This window comes from Phaethon aethereus, assembly GCF_964289735.1.
Source record: "Phaethon aethereus genome assembly, chromosome: 7".
Lineage (NCBI taxonomy): Eukaryota > Metazoa > Chordata > Aves > Phaethontiformes > Phaethontidae > Phaethon > Phaethon aethereus.
Window position 1 is genome coordinate 23323160 of NC_138583.1, and position 24734 is coordinate 23347893.

At 36.5% G+C, this 24734-nt stretch overlaps 1 protein-coding gene across 1 annotated transcript in view; it reads right to left on the reverse strand.

The window, feature by feature from the left end:
• Positions 1 to 24734, reverse strand: part of PLCE1 (phospholipase C epsilon 1) — a gene marked incomplete at both ends in the record, with an annotated part of 143570 nt that overhangs the window by 91309 nt on the left and 27527 nt on the right. The window contains 1 exon segment of the mRNA XM_082002451.1: positions 5963 to 6248. Coding sequence (XP_081858577.1) covers positions 5963 to 6248 — 286 coding nt within the window.

A 24734-nucleotide genomic window follows, 5' to 3' on the forward strand; every position in this document is an offset into this window, starting at 1 on the left:
CATGTCATGTTTCTGTGACAGCACATGAAAAGATTTTCCAAAAGAACATGGTCAGTAGACAATATTCTCCAACCCTGAAAAAAAGGTTTGACCAAGCCATTTCCTAATTTGGAAAAGAAAGTACTATACTTATTTTAAAAAAAAAAAAGAAAAAAGGTCTTAAAAGCCAGGAAACGGAAGCCTACAATTTTATGTTTACTTGCAAGATAACTCATTTAAACTAAATCTGTTTCATATACATTATTAAAAGACTTTTTTCTTCAAATCTTTTGTCACTGGTAATTTTAGAGGAAGGCGCATATAGAACCCTCCTACTCTCAACTGTTTTACAAAATAAAACTGGAATTACCCAGATAATCCGTATTTTTCAATCAAACAGAATCACAGAATCACTAAGGTTGGAAAGGACCTTCAAGATCATCAAGTCCAGCCATTAATCCAGCGCCACCATGTCCCCTAAACCATGTCCCGAAGCGCCACATCCACACGTTTTTTGAACACTTCCAGAGATGGTGACTCCACCACCTCCCTGGGCAGCCTGTTCCAATGCTTGACCACCCTCTCAGTGAAGAAATTTTTCCTAATATCGAGTGTAAATCTCCCCTGGCGCAACTTGAGGCCATTTCCTCTCATCTTATCACTAGTTAGTTGGGAGAAGAGACCAACACCCACCTCACCACAACACCCTTTCAGGCAGTTGTAGAGAGCGATGAGGTCTCCCCTCAGCCTCCGCTTCTCCAGACTAAACAACCCCAGTTCCCTCAGCCGCTCCTCATAAGACTTGTGCTCCAGACCCCTCACCAGCTTTGTTGCCCTTCTTTGGACACGCTCCAGCACCTCAACATCCTTCTTGTAGTGAGGGGCCCAAAACTGAACACAGGATTCAAGGTGCGGCCTCACCAGTGCCGAGTACAGGGGCACAATCACTTCCCTACTCCTGCTGGCCACACTATTTCTGATCCAGGCCAGGACGCTGTTGGCCTTCTTGGCCACCTGGACACACTGCCGGCTCATGTTCAGCCGGCTGTCAACCAGCACCCCCAGGTTCCTTTCCGCCAGGCAGCTCTCCAGCCACTCCTCCCCAAGCCTGTAGCGTTGCATGGGGTTGTTGTGACCCAAGTGCAGGACCCGGCACTTGGCCTTATTAAAACTCATATGGTTGACCTCAGCCCATCGATCCAGCCTGTCCAGATCCCTCTGCAGAGCCCTCCTACCCTCCAGCAGATCAACACTCCCACCCAAAATAGAATCATCTTACAATTAATGATATATTTGCATAATGCCTGCACAAAGGTAATGATATGTTTAAATAAAATACATTACAATGTATACAGGGATTAAAAACTAAAATATTAATCACAGCATGTTTTAAACACAGTTGTATTCTGCCTATGTTATAGGTAAACATTTTGATGAAGTCCTATTAACTCATTGAACTGAAATGCATAATACATACAGAAATATCTACGGCAATTTAGCGATCTCTAACTCAGGACATGATTTGATAAAATGAAGCACTCTGTGGCAATAGTAGGCCAAGGTGACTTTGCCCTTATTGTTCCCCTCTTTTACAGGAATTTTCTTCAGGAAGAAGAGAACAGTGGTAAAAGTTGATGCTGGCATTGCCACTTACTATCAGTTCAGTGTCTCCAATGTGTAAACTTTTACTCTAATACACAAGAGTATTTGTCATTGTCTAACACTGTAAGTCGTAACATGCAATACAGCAAGTCTTCAATAGCACCTTCACGTAGCGCATCTTTACAAGGTAAAGATCTGTTAAACTGGATCCACTACAAAAATGTTCTACTATAATTACTTCATAATAATTTACCACTTCTTTCAGCTTTTATTTACAATGTTTTTAGGTATTACAACATTTATAGGACACAATGGAAGTTTAAGTTCAACTTTGAGTGGCAGAACAGTAACTAGATAGCAACAATGCTTTTATTTATGCTTATATAACATTGCAAATTACTTTTGAAGGTATTTTAAAATAAATTTATATAATCTTTTGTTTTCATAATGCTTTCTAGTTCCACCTATGTTAGTGCTATTGGTGTTCACATTTTCATTTGCTAGTGGTTCCTTTTATTTATTTCAAGTGATCAGTATAATTGCTGGTTTTGGGCATGCCTACTCCTGTATAGCGAAGTATGGTGCGATGATGCTCAAACTACCACAATCTCAGCTAGTGCCATCACCAGAAAGGTCATATTTTGAAGGATTATTAGCTGGGGCTGCCTATATTGTTTTCAAACCAACCACTATAGGGGATTTCCCTTCATCATCGGACTACTCCAGTTCAGCAACAGGTTGCCTCTCTACACAGCACAAACTCTCTACTATCCTGCACAAACCAGACACCCATAATTTATTTCTTTCTGAAAGAAACAAACATTACATCAATGCTCTCCTGCACTTCCATCAGGACCTTTATGCTTGGACCTTCAATTGTACTATGACATCTTCCTACACTGCAAATCCTTTTTCAAGTACAATTTTAAAGGAAGACAGTTTCCAATATAAAAATTTTTAAAATCAATAAATTAAATACAAAGACCTGAGAACCTATGCTTGAAGTTTTTGTGGAAGCAAGCCAATACTTGAAAACCTGTCCTGTCACAGCTTGTGAAACACAGAAACATGTGCTATTCTTGATCAAAACAGTAGAAACAAAATCAGAGAAGCGGTCTTCCCTCTGTTCTTCAACAGGCTGAGCAACATGAAGAAACCCAACCTAAAAGATATAATGCTAATTTCCTGTTGCTGATACTAATTCAGGGCAGTGCAGAGCACTGAAATTACTATATGGGCACTCACAACCTCTGACTGTCAAAGCAAATATTTATCTTCATCTCCCTGGTCGCTCTGCAACACATGATACTCAAGTTAGATATACTGCTGCCTTGGCAGAGAAGGTTGGTAGGGCCCTGATGAAATGCACAACAGTTTGAACTGTTTCTGGAGGGCTACAAACCACAAGTGCTGATGGAAATAATCACTGTTGTACCTGTTTTGGCTGGGTCAGAGTTAATTTTGTTCATAGTAGCTTGCATGGTGCTACGTTTTGCATTTGCGACCACGACAGTGTTGGTAACGCCGGGATGTTTCAGTTGTTGCTGGACAGTGCTTACACAGCATCAGGCCTTTTCTGTTTCTGATGCTGCCCCTGCAAGCAAGTAGTTTGGGTGTGCCCAGAAGCTGGGAGGGGGCATAGAGAGAACAGCTCACCCCAACTGACCAAAAGGATATCCCATACCATATGACATGTTCAGCAATAACAACTCTGGGAAAGAGGAGGAATGGCATCTGTCTTCCCAAGCAACCATTACATGTGACGAAGCCCTGCTTTCCTGGAAACATCTGCCTGCTGATGGGAAGTAGTGAATGAATTCTTTGTTTTGCTTTGCTTGCATGCACGGTTTTTGCTTTATCTATCAAACTCTCTTCATCACAATCCATGAATTTTCACACTTTTACCCTCCCGATTCTTTGCCCCATCCCAGCAGGAGGAGGAAGTAAGTGAGCAGCAGCGTGGTGCTTAGCTGCCTACCAGGGTTAAACCACAGCTATTAAACCACACCAGGATCAATATATTCCCTTTTCCACACCTCCAAACAACTATTAAGTGAAATGTTCCGATGACATCCCGTATCCTGTGATAAATGCTCCACTGCATTTGATAACAGAGTTGTTATTGATATCAATTAAAAGTTCTCGGGTTTAGATGAGATCAGCTTACAGTTGAAGTTAAATCCAGCAGTAAGAGAGCACGTTGGACAGATGAACATAACCTTTTGATCAATCTGCAGACTGGGTGATTTTTTTTCTTAAAAGGTACACACCCATGAATGATAACTGCAGCTCTGAATTCAGAATACTGCTGGGTTCCTTGCTAATGCTAATGTCTCAGTTAATAACATCGCCAAGTAACACTCTGTAAATGTTTTTAGAGAGGACTCTATTACTAATACCGTTGTAGTTTCTCATATATATTAAATCACTGTGATATACCTGAACATGAACCTTCCACATCCAGAAAACTTCAATATCCTAAAGCTGCCGCACGTCTCTTCCTCAGCAGGAAGTCACACCTAGACCGCTACAGTAAATCAAATCTCTACCATCTCCACAAGTTGTCTGTGGAATTGCAAATCAAGTTCAAGATCTTTGCTTTTTCTTTAAGGTCTCACTTTCTTGGGCTCAGAATACAACAACAGAGGCATACACCATGCAACACAGGCACTGCAGAGATACCCAAACTAGTCCAAAGTGTGCCGGTACACAGAGCACACGTGCAGTCACTGGCTCAGGCTCTATAAAAAGACACAGCCATATTAGCATGTCAGTGAGCCTGAGCTAATTACTGCTGCTGCTTCCAGTTTCAGAACGCAGTTGGAGCCTGCAGCTCTATGATGACAGTTGTCAGATGGGCTTTTCAGGCACTGCAGCAACATGGCCCATGGGAGCCTGACGTTTGTACTCAGGGGACAGAACATCCTTAGAGTCTCGATCAGGGCTGGGACATCAAAACCCTGTGCTCTCTGCCACTCTGCAGGAAGAAGGTCCACCACACTGCACCAGAAGTACATGACTCAAGTTCTTTTAACCTTATTTTCCAGAGTTCTCACAGGAATGCACATGTTTATTTTTCTAAAGCACTGATCTCCCCAGAACAAATAAAAACCAAACAAAATAAAAAGGAAAAACCCTACCAAAATAGGACATTGTACTATACCTATCTCTGTCTCTCACAGATGATGACGGTATGTGAAACTTAGTAATGTTGCTCAACATACTGCTGAAATTCACTCAGATACTACAGTTTGCCATTTGTAGCTGTTGTTCTTATACTATTTTAGTGCCTCTCTCTACCATTTCATTCACCAAAAGAGAGACTAATTAAAACTAGAAAGGTCCAATCTTTAGGATAAAAATAAGACAACTTAATCCAAGCACGAACTATATCATTATTTGTCCATAAAAATGAGGTCAGTATCTGCAGTAGGTAAGGAACTACACTGAGAATTCTGTACTGACTTTGCCATATTCCTGTAAAATTTGGGGCAAGCCACAATACCCACATGCTTCAATTCTACAACTGTACCACTGAGATACTACATCCTTTTGTTACAGTACATCAGATGATGATAAATCCCCAAACACCTGAGTACCTTAGGAAATATTCTAGGAATTAATTAAAAATGAATTTAAAATGCAGTTACTATTCTGTACAAAACCCTGTTTTAATGCAACAAATTTGTACCAGGAATGCATTTGTCCTGTTTAACTTCCAAAACTGACCAAACTAAATCACATAATGATATTCTTATTGCATACGAAGATGATCAGCATGGAAAGTTAGTACATCACATCCAGCCACCAATAGGCATTTTCCACATAGACAATATCCATGTTATTTGAAAGCATCCAATACTAGAAAGACGATGGATCTTGGGAGAAGACCAACAATAAATCAGTAACGAATTGTACATACTTACCACACAGTGCTATGCTGACAGCTAGTTGTATAATCACAACAATAACCAAGTAGAATATATCTCCTTTCTCAAGTCCTGAACCAAGTCAGCCCATGAGTAGGAGTGCTTGGTAAATGAGAAATACTATACAAAGCAACACCCTAAGAACAAGGCTTAGGCATTAACTTTGGATGCAGACAGGAATGTTAAGATGACAAAAAGAACTGAAAAGGTGTCTATTTTGTAATAAGGATCTTTTCAGTTTTGCATGCATTTTTACTTTATTAAACTAATGTAGCTAGTCATTACGACACATAATGATTGCAAAGGAAAATCTTTGAAAACATGAACATCTTTTTTATCTGTAAACTTCATACAAGAGTATATAAACTACAGAATATTATATAGTATTATATATTTTTCAATACACCCTATACTTAAAATGGACAGGGTTCAAAAAATTGTATCTTCGTTACCTTTAAGCATTGTTCTTCCAGTTGATCCTCCGAAGATATTTAAAAGACCACTTCTTGCTCCTAACGATGTAGTTGCTTCTAGTAAAGCACCAGTTATATAGTCAGAGAGTGCAGTCCTCTGTAAAGTGGCACGATATTGGCAGTAAGCACCTGTTACACATGGTTTTACACAGAAACCATCACCTTTGCATATGCAGTCTGTACCAAATGTTGGGAGCTTTCTCAGAAGATGAGGAAAATATTCAAAAATATCTTCTGCTCCTTCTTCTCTCACTGTATTGAAGATCTGTGAAGAATGCAAAAGCATGAACTGTTAATTCATTTGGTTAAGATAATAAACTGAACATCAAAAAATTCCAAACTAGGATAACTTCTTGTAAAGCTCAACAGCCTCTGCAAAAATGCACTTTAGACCTGAAATATCTGTGAATCCAAAACTGACTTGTGAAGATTTTGAGTTGGGTTCCCAAACAGGCTACTTAAATTCTGGCTTTCAATGTATGGTTAAAAGCATTCTAATGAAAATCAGTTTTAAGGATCATCATTAGACAAAAAAATGCCACATCAACACATCTGGTCAACATTTCAAATAAAAAATATACACAAAATTATTTGTAAGACTATCAAATCTATTGTACTTTCAGTAAAGTCTTACAGATAGCAGCAGCAGAAACACAGATCTATGCAGGGTTTGGACTTTTTCTTGCTGTGTGGGGCGTGTTTTTGCAAACAGAAATGGTTTTAATCACCGTGAGCAATCTTTCAAAATGTTCTGGTGTCACATTCATTGCATTACTTCCAGCCTGTGCACAGGTCCTCTATTTAATATTGGTTTAATACTCTTTTTCCAATATTTGTGCTAACACGCTAATGAACTTCAGTCTGTGGCTTAGCAACTAAGTAATGTTTGCTTATTTAAAAGAGTCTAATGATCAAAGCAAGAATCTGGAAGAAATCTTTTCATTTAATATACAAGGAGAGACTTGATTCTTTGCATTCTTGTATGCTGACTTACTGATTAATAATTTGTTTCAATGATCTGTGCTTTGTAATTACAAATTGTAAACTACCAAACTAAGAATTAACATAGGGAAAGGTCATTATAAACGTTACCAGGACAGGTGCTGAGACAATTTTCATGGGGTTGTTCTCAATCAGTCCTTAGATGTGCACAAGACATAAGCTGACGGCTTAATGACTGGTTTTTGTGATTAATGGCTTGTTTCTTGTTGCCATCCTTCCCCACATATGAACAAAATACAGCTATCCATCCAATGGCAGAAATCCCATCCAGCCCTACGATCCAAGCTCGCATGTGCTCAGTCAAATGATAAGAAATTGTTTGCACAGTCTGTGCGTGCCACATGTCAGAGGCACCGGCTCCCTCACCACAGGACACATACATGCCCAGCCATGTAACCACGGAGGGAAGCGGCCCCCGGCCCCGGGATCTGCACACACATCCACTTCCGCCCTAAGACCTGCATCTACCTCGTCATGTAAGTGAGGAGGGTTCGAATGCCCCGCTCCCACGAGCACCTTTTCCATCTCACCCTCTACAGCAGAAGTTGTGAATGATGATGTGATTCGTTCATCCAGGTAAAGAAATTGAGACTAGCAGAAGCTTTGATTCAGCTACTAAATTCAAACTTTGGCAAATTGTTTGCTTATTTATTTTTTGCCATAAACCAGCAAATCAAATACAATGCAATATTTATTAAAGTACCTATTTCTTAGCTTTAATTTTTGTATTAAAAATTTCTTGGGGAAAACAGTAAAATTTTACTCAATATATAATATTTACATTATAATATAATATAAAGTTATAATATAACTTTATAATATAATATAAAGTTATAATATAACTTTATAATATAATATAAAGTTATAATATAACTTTATAATATAATATAAAGTTATAATATAACTTTATTAGCTAGCAATATAATTCAATTATTTGAAAACGTTCACTGACATTTATTAACATAAAATTAAAACAAAAATCTTTCACATGGTGACTACTACTTATATAACTCAATACAAACGTGAGAAATAGGGCTTCTGTGATTCATTACACAGCCAAATGCTATAGTATCTACCTTTTTGTTTCCCCTTCCTGCAAATTTTCCAAAATCTATTTGGTCTGAAGCTTCTAGACGTATTAAGCCTTTACTTCAGCCTCTTTATCCTTCCTTTGGTATACAACAGTTTTATGGACTCATAGACTCTCAGTAAGAACACTGCTCAACAGCTTTGTTCAGAAAGAAAATTTACCCTTACAGTGTACATTATCCGGATAGGGTATGTTCAGACCTCTTAAATCAGGTGTCTGCAAGAACAGTGGCATGTGCGTATGACACACGTTTCCAAAAGGTGTACTGTAAAATAGTGAACCTACCTTATGCATGGGTTATGAGTGTGTTACATGTCGCAGACATAATTAGTCTTTTTAGCTTGTTTAAAAAAAATATTTAGTTAATGAAAATAATTTAACTACTCAAAACTGCAGTTAGTTACCTTCCAAAATATTTTTAAAATTGGGTTCTGCAACTTATAAAGGCATGTTCTGTTGCCTACACAACTAAAATTTCTTTCAGCTGCCAAAGCAGAGAAACCATTTGTTGACAGAAATAGGCGACAGTGTTTTGCTGGAGAGATTTTACATAGAATAATGGTGTTAATCTCTTTTGTATAAAGTAGACTTCAGGGCACTAGCTGTCTCCAAAGACTCTGTGCTTCATATAACATTTTCAAATACTGTTTGTTTTGATGTGTTAAAGCTCTGAATGTGTTACTTTTGCTGCACACAGATGAGGTTATGAAAAAATACAGACTTACAATGTGTATACTTATCAGCCGCCAAAAAGAGCTGAAACAATCAGGCTAGGAACATATCCCTCAGGTAACTGATAGGGAAAATCACCTTTCAGTGAGATTGCACCAGACAGCTGGGGCAACTTAATCTTGCCTAGAAGACAAAAAGTTGATTTCAAACCAGGGCTTGCAGTTCATTCTGGCAGATGTAGTTATATTGATCTGTATCACTACCAAAGAATGATTACTGTAATTAAAAATGAATGTGAACCAAAAAGAGTAAAATGCAGCACTAAGCTGACAGCTACCTGTCAAAAAACAATGGTTCACAAGGGCGTATCGCTCCTGATTCACTCTGGCCTTCCACATCAAATTAAAGATTTCAAAGCCATCTGCAGTCTGATGCTGTCCTACCTTACATACTACGTATCAAGCAGTAATTCACTAGAAATTGAGGATAGTATCTGGATCTAAAAGTGTTGCAATATTAAATGTACTTCAGATTTCTTTTTAAGTGGTGCAAAGTACTGATGCTTACAGGAAGCGGTTTAAAGGTGAACTTCCTTATCTATACCACTGTAATGAGCACACGTGAATAGTAAAATTTATATGCAGCTACAGCACCTCAAGATTTACTTTAGGCAATAAAAGCATACATTCTAATAGTTTTTCTTTTCTTTTTTCCGTGATACTTTTAAAATAAGAAATGAGCTGAAATGGGTCACTCCATATACTAATGCAGCATTATTCCAATAAAAGTATACTCTGGCTTTGATGGATTTTTACTTTCTTCTATTTTTTAGACAGATTTTAATGGCAAGTAAAAAGAATATAAAAATTACTTGCAACAAAAAATTTTCCAGAGGACCACAGAAAAAAACATGCCCGCCAACTCAAAAATGAAAATTAGCATTAAAATAAAGATTAAATTCAGGCAGAATTCCATCCTTGTCGTTTTACAACCAAGTCTGTATTTGGAAAATAAATGGAAACAAAATAGATCTTTCAGCTTTTAATAACGTATGCAATAAATCACCAAAACTTTACTTTTAAAAAACCTCAGTTTTGCTTCTGGTAACGTAGAATGGTATCTACAAGTTAACTTATTGATAACCTTCAAGCAATAAAACTTTCTTACAGTGACAACAGACGTATTTTGTTAAGATGTTCTTACAGTTATTTTTAAAGATTAAGTAACTCATGCTGGCTTTGAAACTATTGTGCTCTTTTCTCTTATAAACTTTTTTTCTGTTTAGTCATCACAACAGTTGCAAATTGCATTATGTCCTTTTCTCCACACACATTACTGCAGGTGGCAGAAACGTGAACACCACAGCCATTCTTAGCCCTACAGTTTATGACAGAGATGCCCCCAAAATGAAGCTGGAGTTCACAGCTTCGGCTGTACTGTAAATATTAGATATAGAAGTTCACAAAAATAATTATTCTGATTTCTCACTTAAACTTACATGTATCTCTTCCCTTTTACTGTAATCTTTTATGTGTTTCTCTTTTCATGTTTTTTCTGCCTCAGGTATTCACCTTAGAACCTGGGGGCATGTAATCACTTTGCTACACACCTAGCAGCTGCTCGGCGCATATGAAACCCAGAAACTGGAATTAAGAACCAACTAAAGATTACTGTTATTAGGAAGCAGGATAATTTTGCTAACTTTATTATAATAATAAAGAATATGTGTACCCAAAATGTCCATTGTAAAGAAGAGCCATAAAAAAAATATGCTTATTGCTACTATGTTATAAAAAACCAAACCAACAGACCAGAAAATAGGCCCTAATGGGGCTTTAGTAATTTATTGCATTGTTTCTGTCCATACTCTTTCTAAAAACCTCCATCGATATATCCTGGACGATCAAAATGAAACACTGAAATGTTGTTGGGAGGGGCGAGGTATATGTATATAGACACACTCAGTTGGTACTATGCATTCCAGTCTGATTTCCTGGCTGTTTACCTACAGAGTTTCTATTACGGAGGGCTGCCGACAGCCCATGTGCAGCATTCCTGCGACACAAAGCCTTCATTTGTTGCAAGTTTTTAAAGCAATATAATGCCTGTAAACCAGAACGGTATATTAACAAGTAATAACTCTCAGGACGGTATGTCTTGAAGATCACTTAAATATCTCCTTTGAAAACACTGAAGTTTTACAGAACATATGAGCCTAAACACAATTAATAACACCACAGGAAATGCTGCTCTTTCCAAATTTGGTCTGTCCAAGAAAAATTTCATTTAAATGAGTAAATTCTGATGGTGATTTTTCATTTTGGCACTACAGGTTTTTCAGAAGAAAACCCTCATTAATATAGACCAAATGAAGCTAACAGTAATCTCTTGGAAGCCATGACCAAGGACCGATCCAATCGGTTTTACCTGTATTTATTCCACAACAGTGTAATTCAAGTATCTATAGCATGGAATACAACAGCAGTCTGCTATGAAAAAAATTCCTTTCTTTTTGTCCAAGGTAAATGTAAAGTGAACTTGGGTGGAGGGGAAGGGGGCTGAAAGAGGAAACACACCAGAATGAGAATTTGCTCAGAAGGAAAGAATCGGGTGTTAATGCATAGTTAGTCAATACTTCAGTTTCATATCTTCCAAAATGGCACTCCAGCATCACACTTCGGAGCATTTATTTAATGAAATTAAAAAAAAAAGGTGATGCCGATAGTCACATCATTTTCTGAAGGGTCTTGCATAAGATTTATCTCATTCAGGTTATGACCATACCCACTCTGATTAGCCCACAACATTTCAAGATCATTGCTAAAGTACAAACACAGAATAGATTAAGAAATGCTTTTTTGTAAAGACATTGCCTACCCAGAGCCAGCACTTGCCACTGGACAGTTTCTTCTATGGATGTTGTGGGGTCAGCATTTTTTTTAAACAAAAATGAAAAAATATTCTCCTACTCTCCTTACTATTGCCACCTTTTGAAAAAATGGTATTGTTGTAAAAGTGGAAATAACAAATGTCCTAATTAAATTTCTATTAATAAATTACTTTTCCCAACATTCTCATCTGAAAAATTGTTCACCTAATTAACCTCAAAATACCAACCAACTTTATTCTGTTTAAGCAGGAGTAAGACCATAGTCCAGGAACATTTCTTATAGGTACAAATGCAAAAGGCATTTTGAACATAATTATTTTTAACATTTATCCCATGACCTAGTTCACCATGAAAAAAACAGTCACTTAATTACTCTCCGAACAATGCTAAGTTGCTACCCACTTGATTTTCAAAGACGTTGGAACAAACAACTGTCAATTGGGATCTGCAGAAATGCTGAAAATAAGACCAATCTATGAAAAAAGGTCTGCCACTGATCTAGGATTTAAAGTCAGGTCATGTGAACTCATACAGATTTCTAAGACAATACAGAATATTTACTGACCTTGTTTTTAATCTAGCTCGTACTTTCAAAAATAATTCCTGCTGTGCATAAATAGAACTTAATCACACTATTTTGTACAGTCAGTTCTCCAGTTTTCATTTACAATTATCTAGCCTGAGTAAACACTACAGGTACAAAGACACTTGGATGGTGCTTTGAAGCCCAGCTCAGGAAAAGCACTGCAGCTTTCTGACCTAAGCTGGCTCCAAACAAATTACCCATTTCTCAGCACTGTGTTTGCCAGAGACTCCATTTCTGAGAAGGCTTACTTGCTTGTGCATCCTTATTGCTTACAGCACTGCAGAATCTAGTTACAGTGCTTCCTTCATCAGCTTCCTCTCTGTGCTCTCATAAAGCTCAGGCACCTCTGCAGAGAAATTCACTACAAAATTTGGTTAGGATGACAGCAGGAAATGAGGTTCTGTACAGATGGATGTTTGCAAAGGCAAGGGAAAAAAACTCTTTCAATAAAAGAAAACTTCGAAAGCTACAGAAAAAATGGTTGTATCATATTTTCTAGCATTACTGCTAAGGTCACCAATTACAATTTGGAAAACATTCTACTTAAGTTGCAACAACATGCAGATGAAAGACATGCCTAAAAGAAAAAATATTTAATATTGAACAACACGTTAATGAACGTCTGTATGCAACTTCATTACAACTCAAACTTCTCCTACAAAAACTCCAATCTTTGGCAAAATTGCAAATACATACACTTTTTTTTTTTTAACAAATGGATAAATTGACCGTATTTCAGACAATTTTATACCATCTGTGTTTCAGGACAGTTAATCTGTTTCAGGACAGAAGCTTCATGTTACTATACCTTAAGTATGGATTCCAAGGGTTCCAGCTACAAAATCACAATTAAAAAATAAAAAAAATAACAGCAGGAAAGACTAGAGGTGATAAAGTATTGGGTTCAAATGTGTTATCACTGTAAATGTTCTGCACTCAAAAGATCAAAGATTATCAAAGATCACCATGCCTACGTGACTTTCATAAGAGAAAAAGTCTGCTAGGACTATTTCTTAGCTCTGTTCACTGACATGTCTTGTTCACATTAGCAATCAAATTGGTGAGGCCTTCAGAAAAGCTTTTGAGAAACTCAGCTAATTTGAGCTTTTTGTAAGTATTTTTCAGTACTCTGAGTACAAAAGCTAGACATTTAGACTGTTAGAACATTATCTTCTTGGTGGCACTCAGCAGCCTGTGACCAAATAAGCACACACCAGAACAGTGGATCAAATTTTTGGCTACGTGTCTTAGTATTTTACAACACAAGTAGGACAAGGGATAAAATCTGTGGTTAATTAAATTCCATTCCTAACCTACTATTCAAGATGAAGTAGATCATAACCAATGGTCATCCACAAGCTTTAGTAAATTGTACTGCCACTCAAATTTGCGTGAGATTCACTACCTAGCCCAAGCTTCTCTGATTTCTTGTTTTTCATGACAGTCTATTGCAGAGTTTCTCGCTAGGTGCACTGTGGCAAATACGGACACAGCTATCTGGAAGCAACTGCAGTTTTGCAAGTTGGGGTCAAACTCAAAAATTCCCACGAATCCTCTTCCAGCATCTCATGATCCATCTTTTTTGGCTAACAGGCAACATTCTTAAAGTATTAACAACCATCCCAGCTTAAAAAAAAAAAAAAAAAAAAAAAAGTGTTACATATCATGATGGCCTTCCTATTCAGCAGTTTTTGGAGATGCATTTGAATTTCACCCTTCAGTTGGCTCTGCAAGCCAACAACTGCCCTGCAAAGCAGAATTGATAGTGGTTTCAGCAACGGCACTTGTCATCTAGTCTGCCTGCAGCTTTACCAACAGAAGAAAAGGAACTGCCATCACTTGAAGGAACTTTTGTGGAAACACAGACATTTGGTGCACATTTGCATTTCATGGAACAGTAGAGGACTGTTTGGGCGCAGTGTGACATGGCCACCATCCACTACAGCATGTCAGAATGACAATGAACAGCCTCGGGAGGTCTGTATGCAGGTAATCTCAGAGCTGCAGTAGCAACTCATCAGCAAGAAAGCTGGAGCTACAAACACACATTTGCAGTGAAATATACGCAATTGTGCAAAGACTGTTCAGAACATCAGGGGTTAACAGTGTTCTCCACATCTTAGTTTGCTCATATCTTGCTCTCCCTAGATATTTTCACATGGTGCTTAAAGAGAAGATCTTGACTGCCGAGATGCTAATTTTTGTAATAGAAAAATCCCTTAAAATATCCCTGGACTGGTGAAATGCTGCTCTGTATTTGAAAAAATGCCTAGAAAATAAGAGAATACAGTGCCATGGTACAATCTGAAGCATACCTCGTAACATACGAGGAATACTGTTGTCAGCAGGGGGATGACACCTTGCTCAAAATACATCACAGAGTAATCGATACCACTACAATTTTGCCCAGTACTGGAGTGGTGCGGTTCACAGGTGTTGCTCGTCTTTTGTCTGGGACACTATAAAGAAGAAAACCAGGAACTACTTTGGGAACGCAAGAAATGGAAAGGTCTGTTTACTGCAGCAGCAGACCAGCATGGAAGCATCAGAAAAGACAAAGGGGAAGATTGCTGAGTAGACAGCTGAGGCAGAAGGAACTTTGAGTCACTGCACTGGGGGTGCTTTGAATGCAGTCAACAGAAGAAGTAGGTAAAAGAGGAAAGAAAGGAAACACAATAAAATTACGTAAGGGGGGGAAGGGCGGTTTGCATCGTGTGCATTTTTTCAATGCATTTAACAAGATTGTGATTTTAAAAAAAAAGATCTCTGCTTGCATAATTTACAGTTGCAGGCAGTGAGTAAAATCAAACACCGTATCTTACGCCCTCACCACCCAGAAACTGCAGGGGAGGGATGGGGGACGACAATGCCGAGATACAGTCTAGCATATACTATCACCTTCTCCTTACAATAGGAATAAATCTACTGAGTCCAAAGGAAGTTCCCTCCCTGGGGCAGGGTGTGTATGACTGGCAGATGAGGTGCGTGCGACAGAGTCTGCCCAGTCCCCTTACGCATCTGAAGGAAAGAACACATCACAGGAAAGGAATAATGGTCTTCAGACACCTCTTCACCATAAGAGTCAATGCTTGTTCCAGCATCCTCACAACAAATTCTAATTGGCTCATGGCTTTTCTAATAATGACTAGTGTTGTGGTCACTGTGGGAGGCCCAGGTGTTTTCCTTTGCTTTTCTATAAATGAGCTTCAGGTTCTAACAATTTAGATAAAAACACTGCAGTGGCCTGTCCCCTTTGGTCTCCTTTCCAGCAACTGTCTTGTCAATATGCTTGTTGCAATGTCTGTTCTCAAAGGCTTTTCAAACTTCTGCTCTCTCTTCAACGATAAGGAAGATGGGGATCTTTACAGTGCCAAGACAGAGTACCAAGCTACAGAGCAATAATGCTCACTTACTCAACAGCATTTTTTTGCTGTGTATCAAATTTTACACAGCAAGTTGTAGTAGCTGGGCAACATGGCACAGAGCAGCAGAGGACACACATGACAACGGATGAGTTCACCCTGGTAACACAGGGAGCAGTACTGATGGCAGCTGGAAGGTTGTCAGAAGAGTGAACAAGCACAGATGTGCTCAAATATTAATATTCATTAACTGATGTTCTGTGAACTTTCTACAGCTTCAACGGCAATTACAGAATGTGCACTACCTCACCAGCCGGTACTTCTTGTGAACTGCATCCTGTTAAGGATGAGATCATTTCAAGGAGCAGAAACTGAATTTAATGAGGATCAAACCGTCTTGCAGAGGCAACCCTTAAACGTAACTCAATATTTTTCAGAAATGATGTCAACCATCCCCATTCAGTTCCAGTATATAACCAGTGTCTTTAGTAGGGAAATTTTTTCATTCATGATCATAAGAAAATTATGATGCAGTTTTTAAAACACCAAATACATTTGAGAGTTGGATTTACTTATGACAAGAAATCGTAACAGCAGGCCCAAACTTCTAACAAGTCATCATTTTCACTTTTGATTTGAGTTGCTGTTATTTACTAATTGTCCATTTCTGTAAGGCATCGGTACTAATTATTTTAAAAGCCATTACCAAAGGAAAGACGGACTTCACAGATTTGGAAGACAAAAAAAGCAACGTGATATAAATGGGGCACAGATTTACGACAGCATCTCCACCCGCTGAAAGTCCTGCTTTTAAAGAATCGTCAGTCTGGTGGAGAAGGAAAGTGAATTAGTGCTTGTTACTTCTCATGGCAGGTAATACAATTTAGAACCAATTAACTCCTAAGAAGAATCATCTTAAGATACAAAACAAAGACTGACAAAAGACATCAATTAACTGTCATTTGAAAGATTGTTCATAAATATTTGAAATTTCAAGCTGATTAAGGAGAAAATGAAAGGATGACACCACACATAACATAGGAGTTCATCACATCACTTTTCAGCAATGTGAAGCAATGCCCTTGCCAGTGAGAGAGACTTCTGTAATCTTACCCAGAAAAGGCCAAAAATATCACTTTCTGGTCAGACAGGTCAGCTATTTATATTTCTGTTGGCACAAAAGTATATGTGTAAAAATATTTTTCTTAATAGTTATTAATTATTTGATTATTAAGTTCTCTTGCTAACTTCTTCAGTTTAAATAATAATTTTTATACTTTTCTAGTACTTCTCAACTTAGTATTCTGAGCTACATTTCTGTTAACTGTTCTACTCTTGTTAAATCTTCATGCAGCCAGTATTGTCTTTTTGTTTTCTAAATGAGGGCTTATTTACTTCCTCCAAATTTTTTATCAACAAATTCACTTACAAACAATATGCTGTCTTAGTAACTAAATAAAAATATTCTATTCAAACATCTGTGTTATTTCAACTTTATTCTAAAAGTAACTACCTATTCTAAACATAACTACTACGCTAATGTACACCTTTATTTACTGAGCAGACGAGAGTATTACTAGTCTGATGTGGGTCATGTCGTTGAACATCTGATCACATGGATTAGAATTTCTTCAGTTATCAGCTTTCAAAATTGTATATTGAGTTTTTAACATAAAAGTATAAGCACCATACATAATTTTGTTCTAAAATCATATTACTTTTTAAAATGTATTTTAATAATGACTTTTGATACCTCTTGCTGATGAAAAACAAAGATTCCATTCATATAAAACTTCTCAGGTGTGCTATAAAAAGGATTTAAAACAAGAAAAAGACTAGTTGTCTTTTCAATAGAGAATAGAAGTTTTACTGTAGCTAAGTACACTATCTAAAATAGACAGTAAGTAGGATTAAAACTCCATGTCAGAAAGCAGACTGAAATAATTCACAGTCAAACCGCTTAGAAGTCAGAATATTAAATGTGCCATGATTGAATAATACCAACTCAAGAGAGATGCACATTTTCATCGCAAATTCCACCTTTCATTATGTGTCTTTGGAACATCAAACTGTAATGGGATGCTACTACTAAAATGAGATCTCTGAGCTTTCTGAATGCAAGTAAAAAATAGCAAGAAATACTAATAGAAGTCACCAAAAAGTCTATTTAATACATCCTTAAAGGCTTACTTTCTTCAAATGTCGACATAAATTAATTATTTTAATTAGGTCATTAAAGGTTTCAAACAGGCATGTTCACCTTTTTCATTTCAGAAACACTGACGGTATGATGGACGCATTCAAGACAGGTGAATGACGAGCATTCAATGCAGAGGAACCCACCATCTGGCCCATCAAGGGAGTTAAACAGCCCCCTTCCCACATGTCTATTTTTTTCAACTATTATTCTATATAGGGAGTGATAGTGAGTCTAGATTTTCTCTAAGAAACAAACAACCAACCCCACATACACACATCAGATACAGGCTGAAATCTGTATGGTTTTGTGCCTTACCAACAACGGTAACCTTCCCGTTTGAGGAAACACTTCCACAGAACTCACACATTTAAAAATAACTACATCCCCACACATGCGAATTAATTATTTAAACAACTTTGAAAGATGAGCTTAGTTACATATTTCTGAACTACAAATTGACAGTAAGTTTGAAGGGTAACCCACAGTACAGAAAAAAAACTTAAGAGATCTCCTATCAATAAGGCCATCTTAAAAACAGAGAATCAAACAGAAGACCTGAAAATGATGGCTGTTGAAGACCATGTCTCACCAGCCCTTAAATATTTGGTTTGTCATCCTCTTTCTACAATCTTATCTATTTGCCAAAGTTAGCTATAACTGCTTCTGCAAAACTCTGGCTTTACCTGTTCTTTCTAAATATTATTTTAATATGTATACTTACGTAACTGATGCAGAAAGCATACAGTCTATTCCTTTCCTGTCTCTCTGATATTAGAAGTCAAAAGATAATCAATGGTAGGTGTTAAAGTTCACAGCACTGGCTAATTCAGTTTTTACACAGTGTGATGTTGCATCCCTGCAACTAAAGGAGCAGCTTAGAATTGCTTATGAAGGTCTCGAGCTCAGACTAAACGTGTCAAAGCTCAAAGACAGAGTACATGTAATAAAACTGTGTTTATACAGTCACTACTATTATTTGTATCAAAGAAAGATTCATATTGGGACTTGATTGTACTATACATTGTGGTTTTATATTGAAAGGCAGATCTTTCCAAATATAGCAGAAACAGTCTACAGGTTAGATCTATGTTCAGAAACGTAAGTATTACATAAAGTGCAACAGAACCTTGCTGTATCTCTAAATTTTTTCATTTATAACCAATTATAATTGTAATTGATATTGTTGTAAAAGATCAGTAGGCATATTACCAGAGCTGTAAAATGTGCGCATCTTACCCAGGGCATATAGCTAATGAAAGAAAACTTGGAGCATTTTCCTTACCACAGGAAATCTAGTTCTCATTTTCTAATTTTGTAGACATTGAATCCATGCCTGTTTGTTTGCCTGTACTTCAGCTGTTGGGTTCATAGGGCCACATGAATAATGATAAGACTATTTTGGATAGTACTTAGAGGCCAGGAAATTCTCAGAGTTTTCATGTCTGAATTGTTTAGTAGGCTTTTAGGTCAGGCTACAGAACATGATTTCATGAAACAAAATAACTTTGTTCTATAAAGGGCATTTTCCACTGTACCTTTTTTTTTTAATTACCTAGAAATAGAAAAGGCACCATTCCTTGCCCAAAGTAACAAGAGAGTACTGATACTCTGAACTTAATTTTTAAATGATACATTTAACCTTAAGTTACTGATAAGAAGTGAGTCTTCATTCATCGTTGCTCACAATGAACACTCAGTTATAATCCTAAAAAAAAAAATCCACCTTGTAAATTTTTAGAAGAAAATTCTCAACTAAAATTAGCAATCACAATAATCCAGTACGGTACAATGAAGCAATTTTACTGATGTTGGTAACATAGTACCTTCAACACTATTCATCTTCTCTAGTCATTAGCTGCTAAGGAAAACTGTGCTGTATCTATAGAAAGTACCCAAAGTTTAGGAGAGTTTAAGGTAAGAAGACAGCATGAACAGGTAATACACAATGCAATGACCTAAAGAAATCATTTCCTCTTTTCCTTGTTTTCAGCTGGTGTGTTCAAATGCTGCCTTAAACTAAATAACTGCCCTGCAGAACACAGTACATTCAATATTTTTATTTTGTATGTGACATAACTTTGATGGTGGATAGCTAGTATACACTAATAGCCATACTTTTATTAAGACAACTATACACTAGAATAAACTGTATTTACAGAAATAATTGTTACTGGAAGGGTTTTTTGAGTTTCATCCAAATCTGCTAAAAAGATGAAACGATGGTAACACTGTGAGTACATTAAAATTGGGGAGTTTATTTTGCTGTCTCCAAATAGAATTTTGGAAGCCAATTCTAAGATCTAAACACAGGACAATGATTCATTAATTGTATTTCCAGTTCAGTTCTACTTGCCTGAAATACATGAAATAGATAATCTAATGTTCTGCAATTTTCAAAAGTTCTAATAGCTTCATCACAGTTAAAAGAATTTTTTTTTTTTTTAAAGTAAATATGCTTGTTTTGTGAGAGAGAATGAGAAAGAAAAAGAGAGTGATTGAACAAGGGAGTGGGAATGAGCAAGAATTAGTTCAATATTTAAACTACACTTTTTAATTGTTGATGATGATTCTGCAGGACCAGAGTATATGTTCTCCTTTCTTTCCCACTGGAGTGGAATGTCACTTGAGGCTTGATTTTCAGAATTTAAGGCATCTGGCTTAAGACCAGAAGAACAAAAATATTTTAAATTAACTTTCCTTATTCTCTGGGGATTGTTACAGACCCAGGGACTACAGTTTAGTCATCTATGAGATTTATTTTACTTTAGCGTTAGCTTCAACTAAACTTTGTATATATAACAGCTTCCTTACCAAAATTCATAGCCACTCTGCTCAGTGCAATTATTTTTATAAACTGCAATTATATTACACTGAATTACATGCGTAAGTGACCTATGTATATGCTTAACCTCTCAAAATGAAGGATAAAACTTAGGTTCCTGTTATAAGCTTCTCCTTCATACCATCACACTAGTTTTGGAAAAACAAAACAAAACAAAAAACTTTGACTCATTTATCCATAATTACACATGCCCAATTTAGAATATTTGAACTTTTTCAAAAGCTTCATCTTAATGAGAAATAGTGCCCTTCAACAGCTTTCAGAGAACTGAGTACAGATTTGTTTTGAATTAACTGCACCAAGTTTTCATGTAGATAATAAAGTATTCGTTACTTGAGGGAGAAAAATTTGTAGTGGATGTTTCAGTTAACTCCCAAGCAAGAAATGGTTGTTTGCTTTCTCGTTTTAAATAATTATCATAGCAGGACAGAAAAACCTTGAAAGTACTGTTTGTTTCCATAGAACTCTAGTAGTGGCATAACATTTTACTGAAGTCTCAAATACTCAAATTTTACAAGTACACTGTTAAGATCTTTAGAGGGCATTTTTGTCACAGTAGCATTGTTCTGAGAATAAGCAGAAAGCCTTTTTTGTTCAAATAGTGCTACGATAAGAACTTGAGGCGGCATCAGGGACAAAAAAAAAGTACTTTATAAAGGTTATAGAGATCTAATGGATCTTTACCATAGTACAGAAAAAACAAGCAGAGATAATTTCCAGACCCTTATTTTCTCAGTAGCATATCGAGGACAATCTATTCCCATGGAAGGTAAAGTTTTCATATGCTTTTAATAACAGAGGTCTCCTCAAACCCCAAATCTACATAAAATATGTAAACCTATTATAATTATATTATAATACTAACATAGAAAAAGGCATTGCTGTGGTGAAAAAAGTAATTTCCATCTGAGACATGCACTTCCAAAATCTATTCTGAGCCTTTAAATTCCAAAAGTTACTCTACAAACTGTACTAATACATTTGTCTACAATGAAACCTGCCTATGAAGATTTATCCATCAAAGACCATATGAATAAAGATGAAGCAATGATGCAAGTTGAGTTATCAAAATTTAAGATGGAAATTTTGGGCACTGGTTTACTATTATTAAAATAACTGATAGAAAAACAACACTTCTTAAGAGTTACAGGCCTCTAAAAATTAAGAGAGAAGAGTGTAGTAAAGATGGAAACAAATACTATTCCATAAACTAAGTTAAGGTGGTTTTGATAACTCTGCACCCTCAATATGTACTTGACAAACTTATGTGACTGTAATTTAACATTTTAGTCTAGTCATTATTTTTTCATCTCCTGACTGGCTACCTGTTGTATTTACTTTCTTCACTGGGCATTACTCCTCTGGACTTACTAATACATCAGCGAAAGCCCATATTCACATACATGCTACTTATCCGTATGGTCATTCAATAATGTTATATCTGTATATCCCACAGCTCCCCTTTTTTATCACTGTGTACACACTTTAAAACGGGAATTTTATCTTACTATGCATTTATTTGGCTCCTTGGAAAAGAAGACCCACAGCCTAAACGCTGACAGACATTATCACAGTATACATGACTTTTAATACTATTCATAATGTGTCAACCTTCAGTTACCTTTTATCACTTCATAGCAGCACAAAGAAAAGAGTACATATATTGGCCTTTTACTGAAGACCTCAAAGCTTTGTCATAAGGTTCTCGGCCTATTTGCTTTTAATATAGTAAAGCTACAAGACTAAACTACAAAAGCATCAGAGGTAAAACTCCTCCTGCTATGTAAGTGAAAATGAGACAAGTTGTCACAGAGATACAGAGTTTGTGTTCATTAAGTATAACCACCACAACTTACTCTTACTAAGCATCAGAGCTTATGTACAAAAAAGAACATTATTATGTTATTTTTAAAAGAAGGTATTGGATTCTTCATTAACCAACCTACACAACAAACTGCTTGGGCCAAGTCAAAAGCACTGTTCATAGTTTAAATTCCTGAAACATAGTACTTTACTGGAAGACTAGTCCAGTACACTTGAACGTTACACAATTTTCAAGTTTTTTCGATTATGTAAAAGTATAACATATATTTGAGAAAAGGAAACAATTCTCACTATCATCACTACTGTGTAGTGAGCTGCCTGTCATTTTAGTTTCACATACACATGATGGGAGAGTAAGAGAAAATACATTTTTAGTACTTATAAAAACATATGTAATAATCAAATGTCATCCTGATTGTATTTCTACTGAATATTTTTCTATTGATTACACTGGGTGAAGTGGTATGTACACAATTTGCTTACATTTACATTCTTACTGGATATTCAAAAAAACAAAGCTTATATATTCACTTTATGATTTCAATATACTTTACTAAAAAATATAAAGCATTTTCTATAAATCCTTGCTGTACATGCAATATTTCTTCATCAATTTACAGTAACAGTGAGGTATTCATCAGGGGGCTTAATGCCGACTTCATGAACTGTGTCTAAGTGTTTCATCAAAACAGCAAAGAAGAAGAAAAGCCTGTAATTATATTACTTTATTTATAAAGTAGAACCCAATATTAAGCAAACAAGTAGACAGAAGTTACTCTAAGTTTTATAACTTTAAGTACTAAATTTCTGTAAGTGGCTTTACAATCAATTAAACACAATAAGCTAGTAAACATTCACATGCAGTATGCCTAATTTAAATAAAAATTAAACACCACAGACTTTTAGAAATTACTAATTGTTTACATCTGCAGGGTAAGTACTGACAAAAAAAGCAGCACATTCCAGTAAGAAATATCCTGCTCAATGTATCAAGAACATACTTCTCTGCAGCATTACATTCTTCTTTCTGAAGAAGGAAAGCCTTCCTGTTATTCCTGCAGTCAGAAAAACTTTTTTATATTTTATATTATATGAACCATACCTTTTCCCTTTGTGTTTCACCATATCCATATCATATCAACTGGTAGGAAAAATGACAAAATTGTACAGAAATTGAAATAAGCAGACACAAGCAGAAACTGCAAGTTAGCTTTCAGCAATACAAGATGACAGTCTGTTCTCGTCTACAGAGACTGCCTAAGAGCCTGGAGAGAAAAGAAGTACATTGCCAAATCTTAATCCCGTCGCTGCATTTCACATGGTGCTGCCTCACCTCTGCAGCTCCTACAAGTCGACTTTTCCAATAGTCAGTGGAAATCTGTTCATTATAAAAACTCTATAAGCATTTTAGTTTAACCACAGTCACACAGATAATAAAATCTGAAATATTTAATATTTAATTTTGCTGACATACTGGACTTTGTGTTTACATTACTGCAAATGAAATGATGCAATGCTAAATTTATCTGAAAGCACTGCCTTAGACTGCTCGTATTATATGAATTTATAGAAAAAATCTTTTACAATGTTAGCAATTAAGGAATTTCTAAAATATATTTAGAAATACAGAAAATAATGTCACTGGTAGGTGACTGGTAAAAGTAAAATAATTCTTCCCACGTTAGATTTCTCATCTCTAAGCTGCTAATTCAATTACATTCTTGCAGAAAATATACAGATTAATAGGAAAAAAAACCTTTGAGCCAAATTATATAAACACAAGAAGATTATTTCTAATTACTGTCCTCCTGAAACAGTTCCCAAGCATACTGCTGAGGTTGTTGCACACTGCTCTGCTGTAACGCTGCAATGTCCTTTTCTATTGACCCACCACATTTCTTCACAAGGGGGCACAATTTAGAAAGGAAAGGCCTATTTCACAAGTAATTTTTGCAAACCTAAAAATTCCAAGGGTGACTGTATGCTACCTTAAGAGGGTCACAGAGGATCACAAAGTGGATGAAAGAGAATTTTTCCTAGTACAGGAACTGAAATAAGCAGCCTTACAAATCCATTTTCGTTTAAAGTATAGATGAAGGAGCCAACATGGAAGTACCACAGCACACTGGTTATTTTGTGTCTTCATGACCTTACACTCCTCAGGCAGATTCCTTAAAGTGGGTCACACTTCAAATAAACTTGAATAAATCCATATCTGGTAACCTGGGTAACTATCTCAGAAGTGGGCCTTGTTACTCTTTAGTTTAGCCTCCAATACTGCTC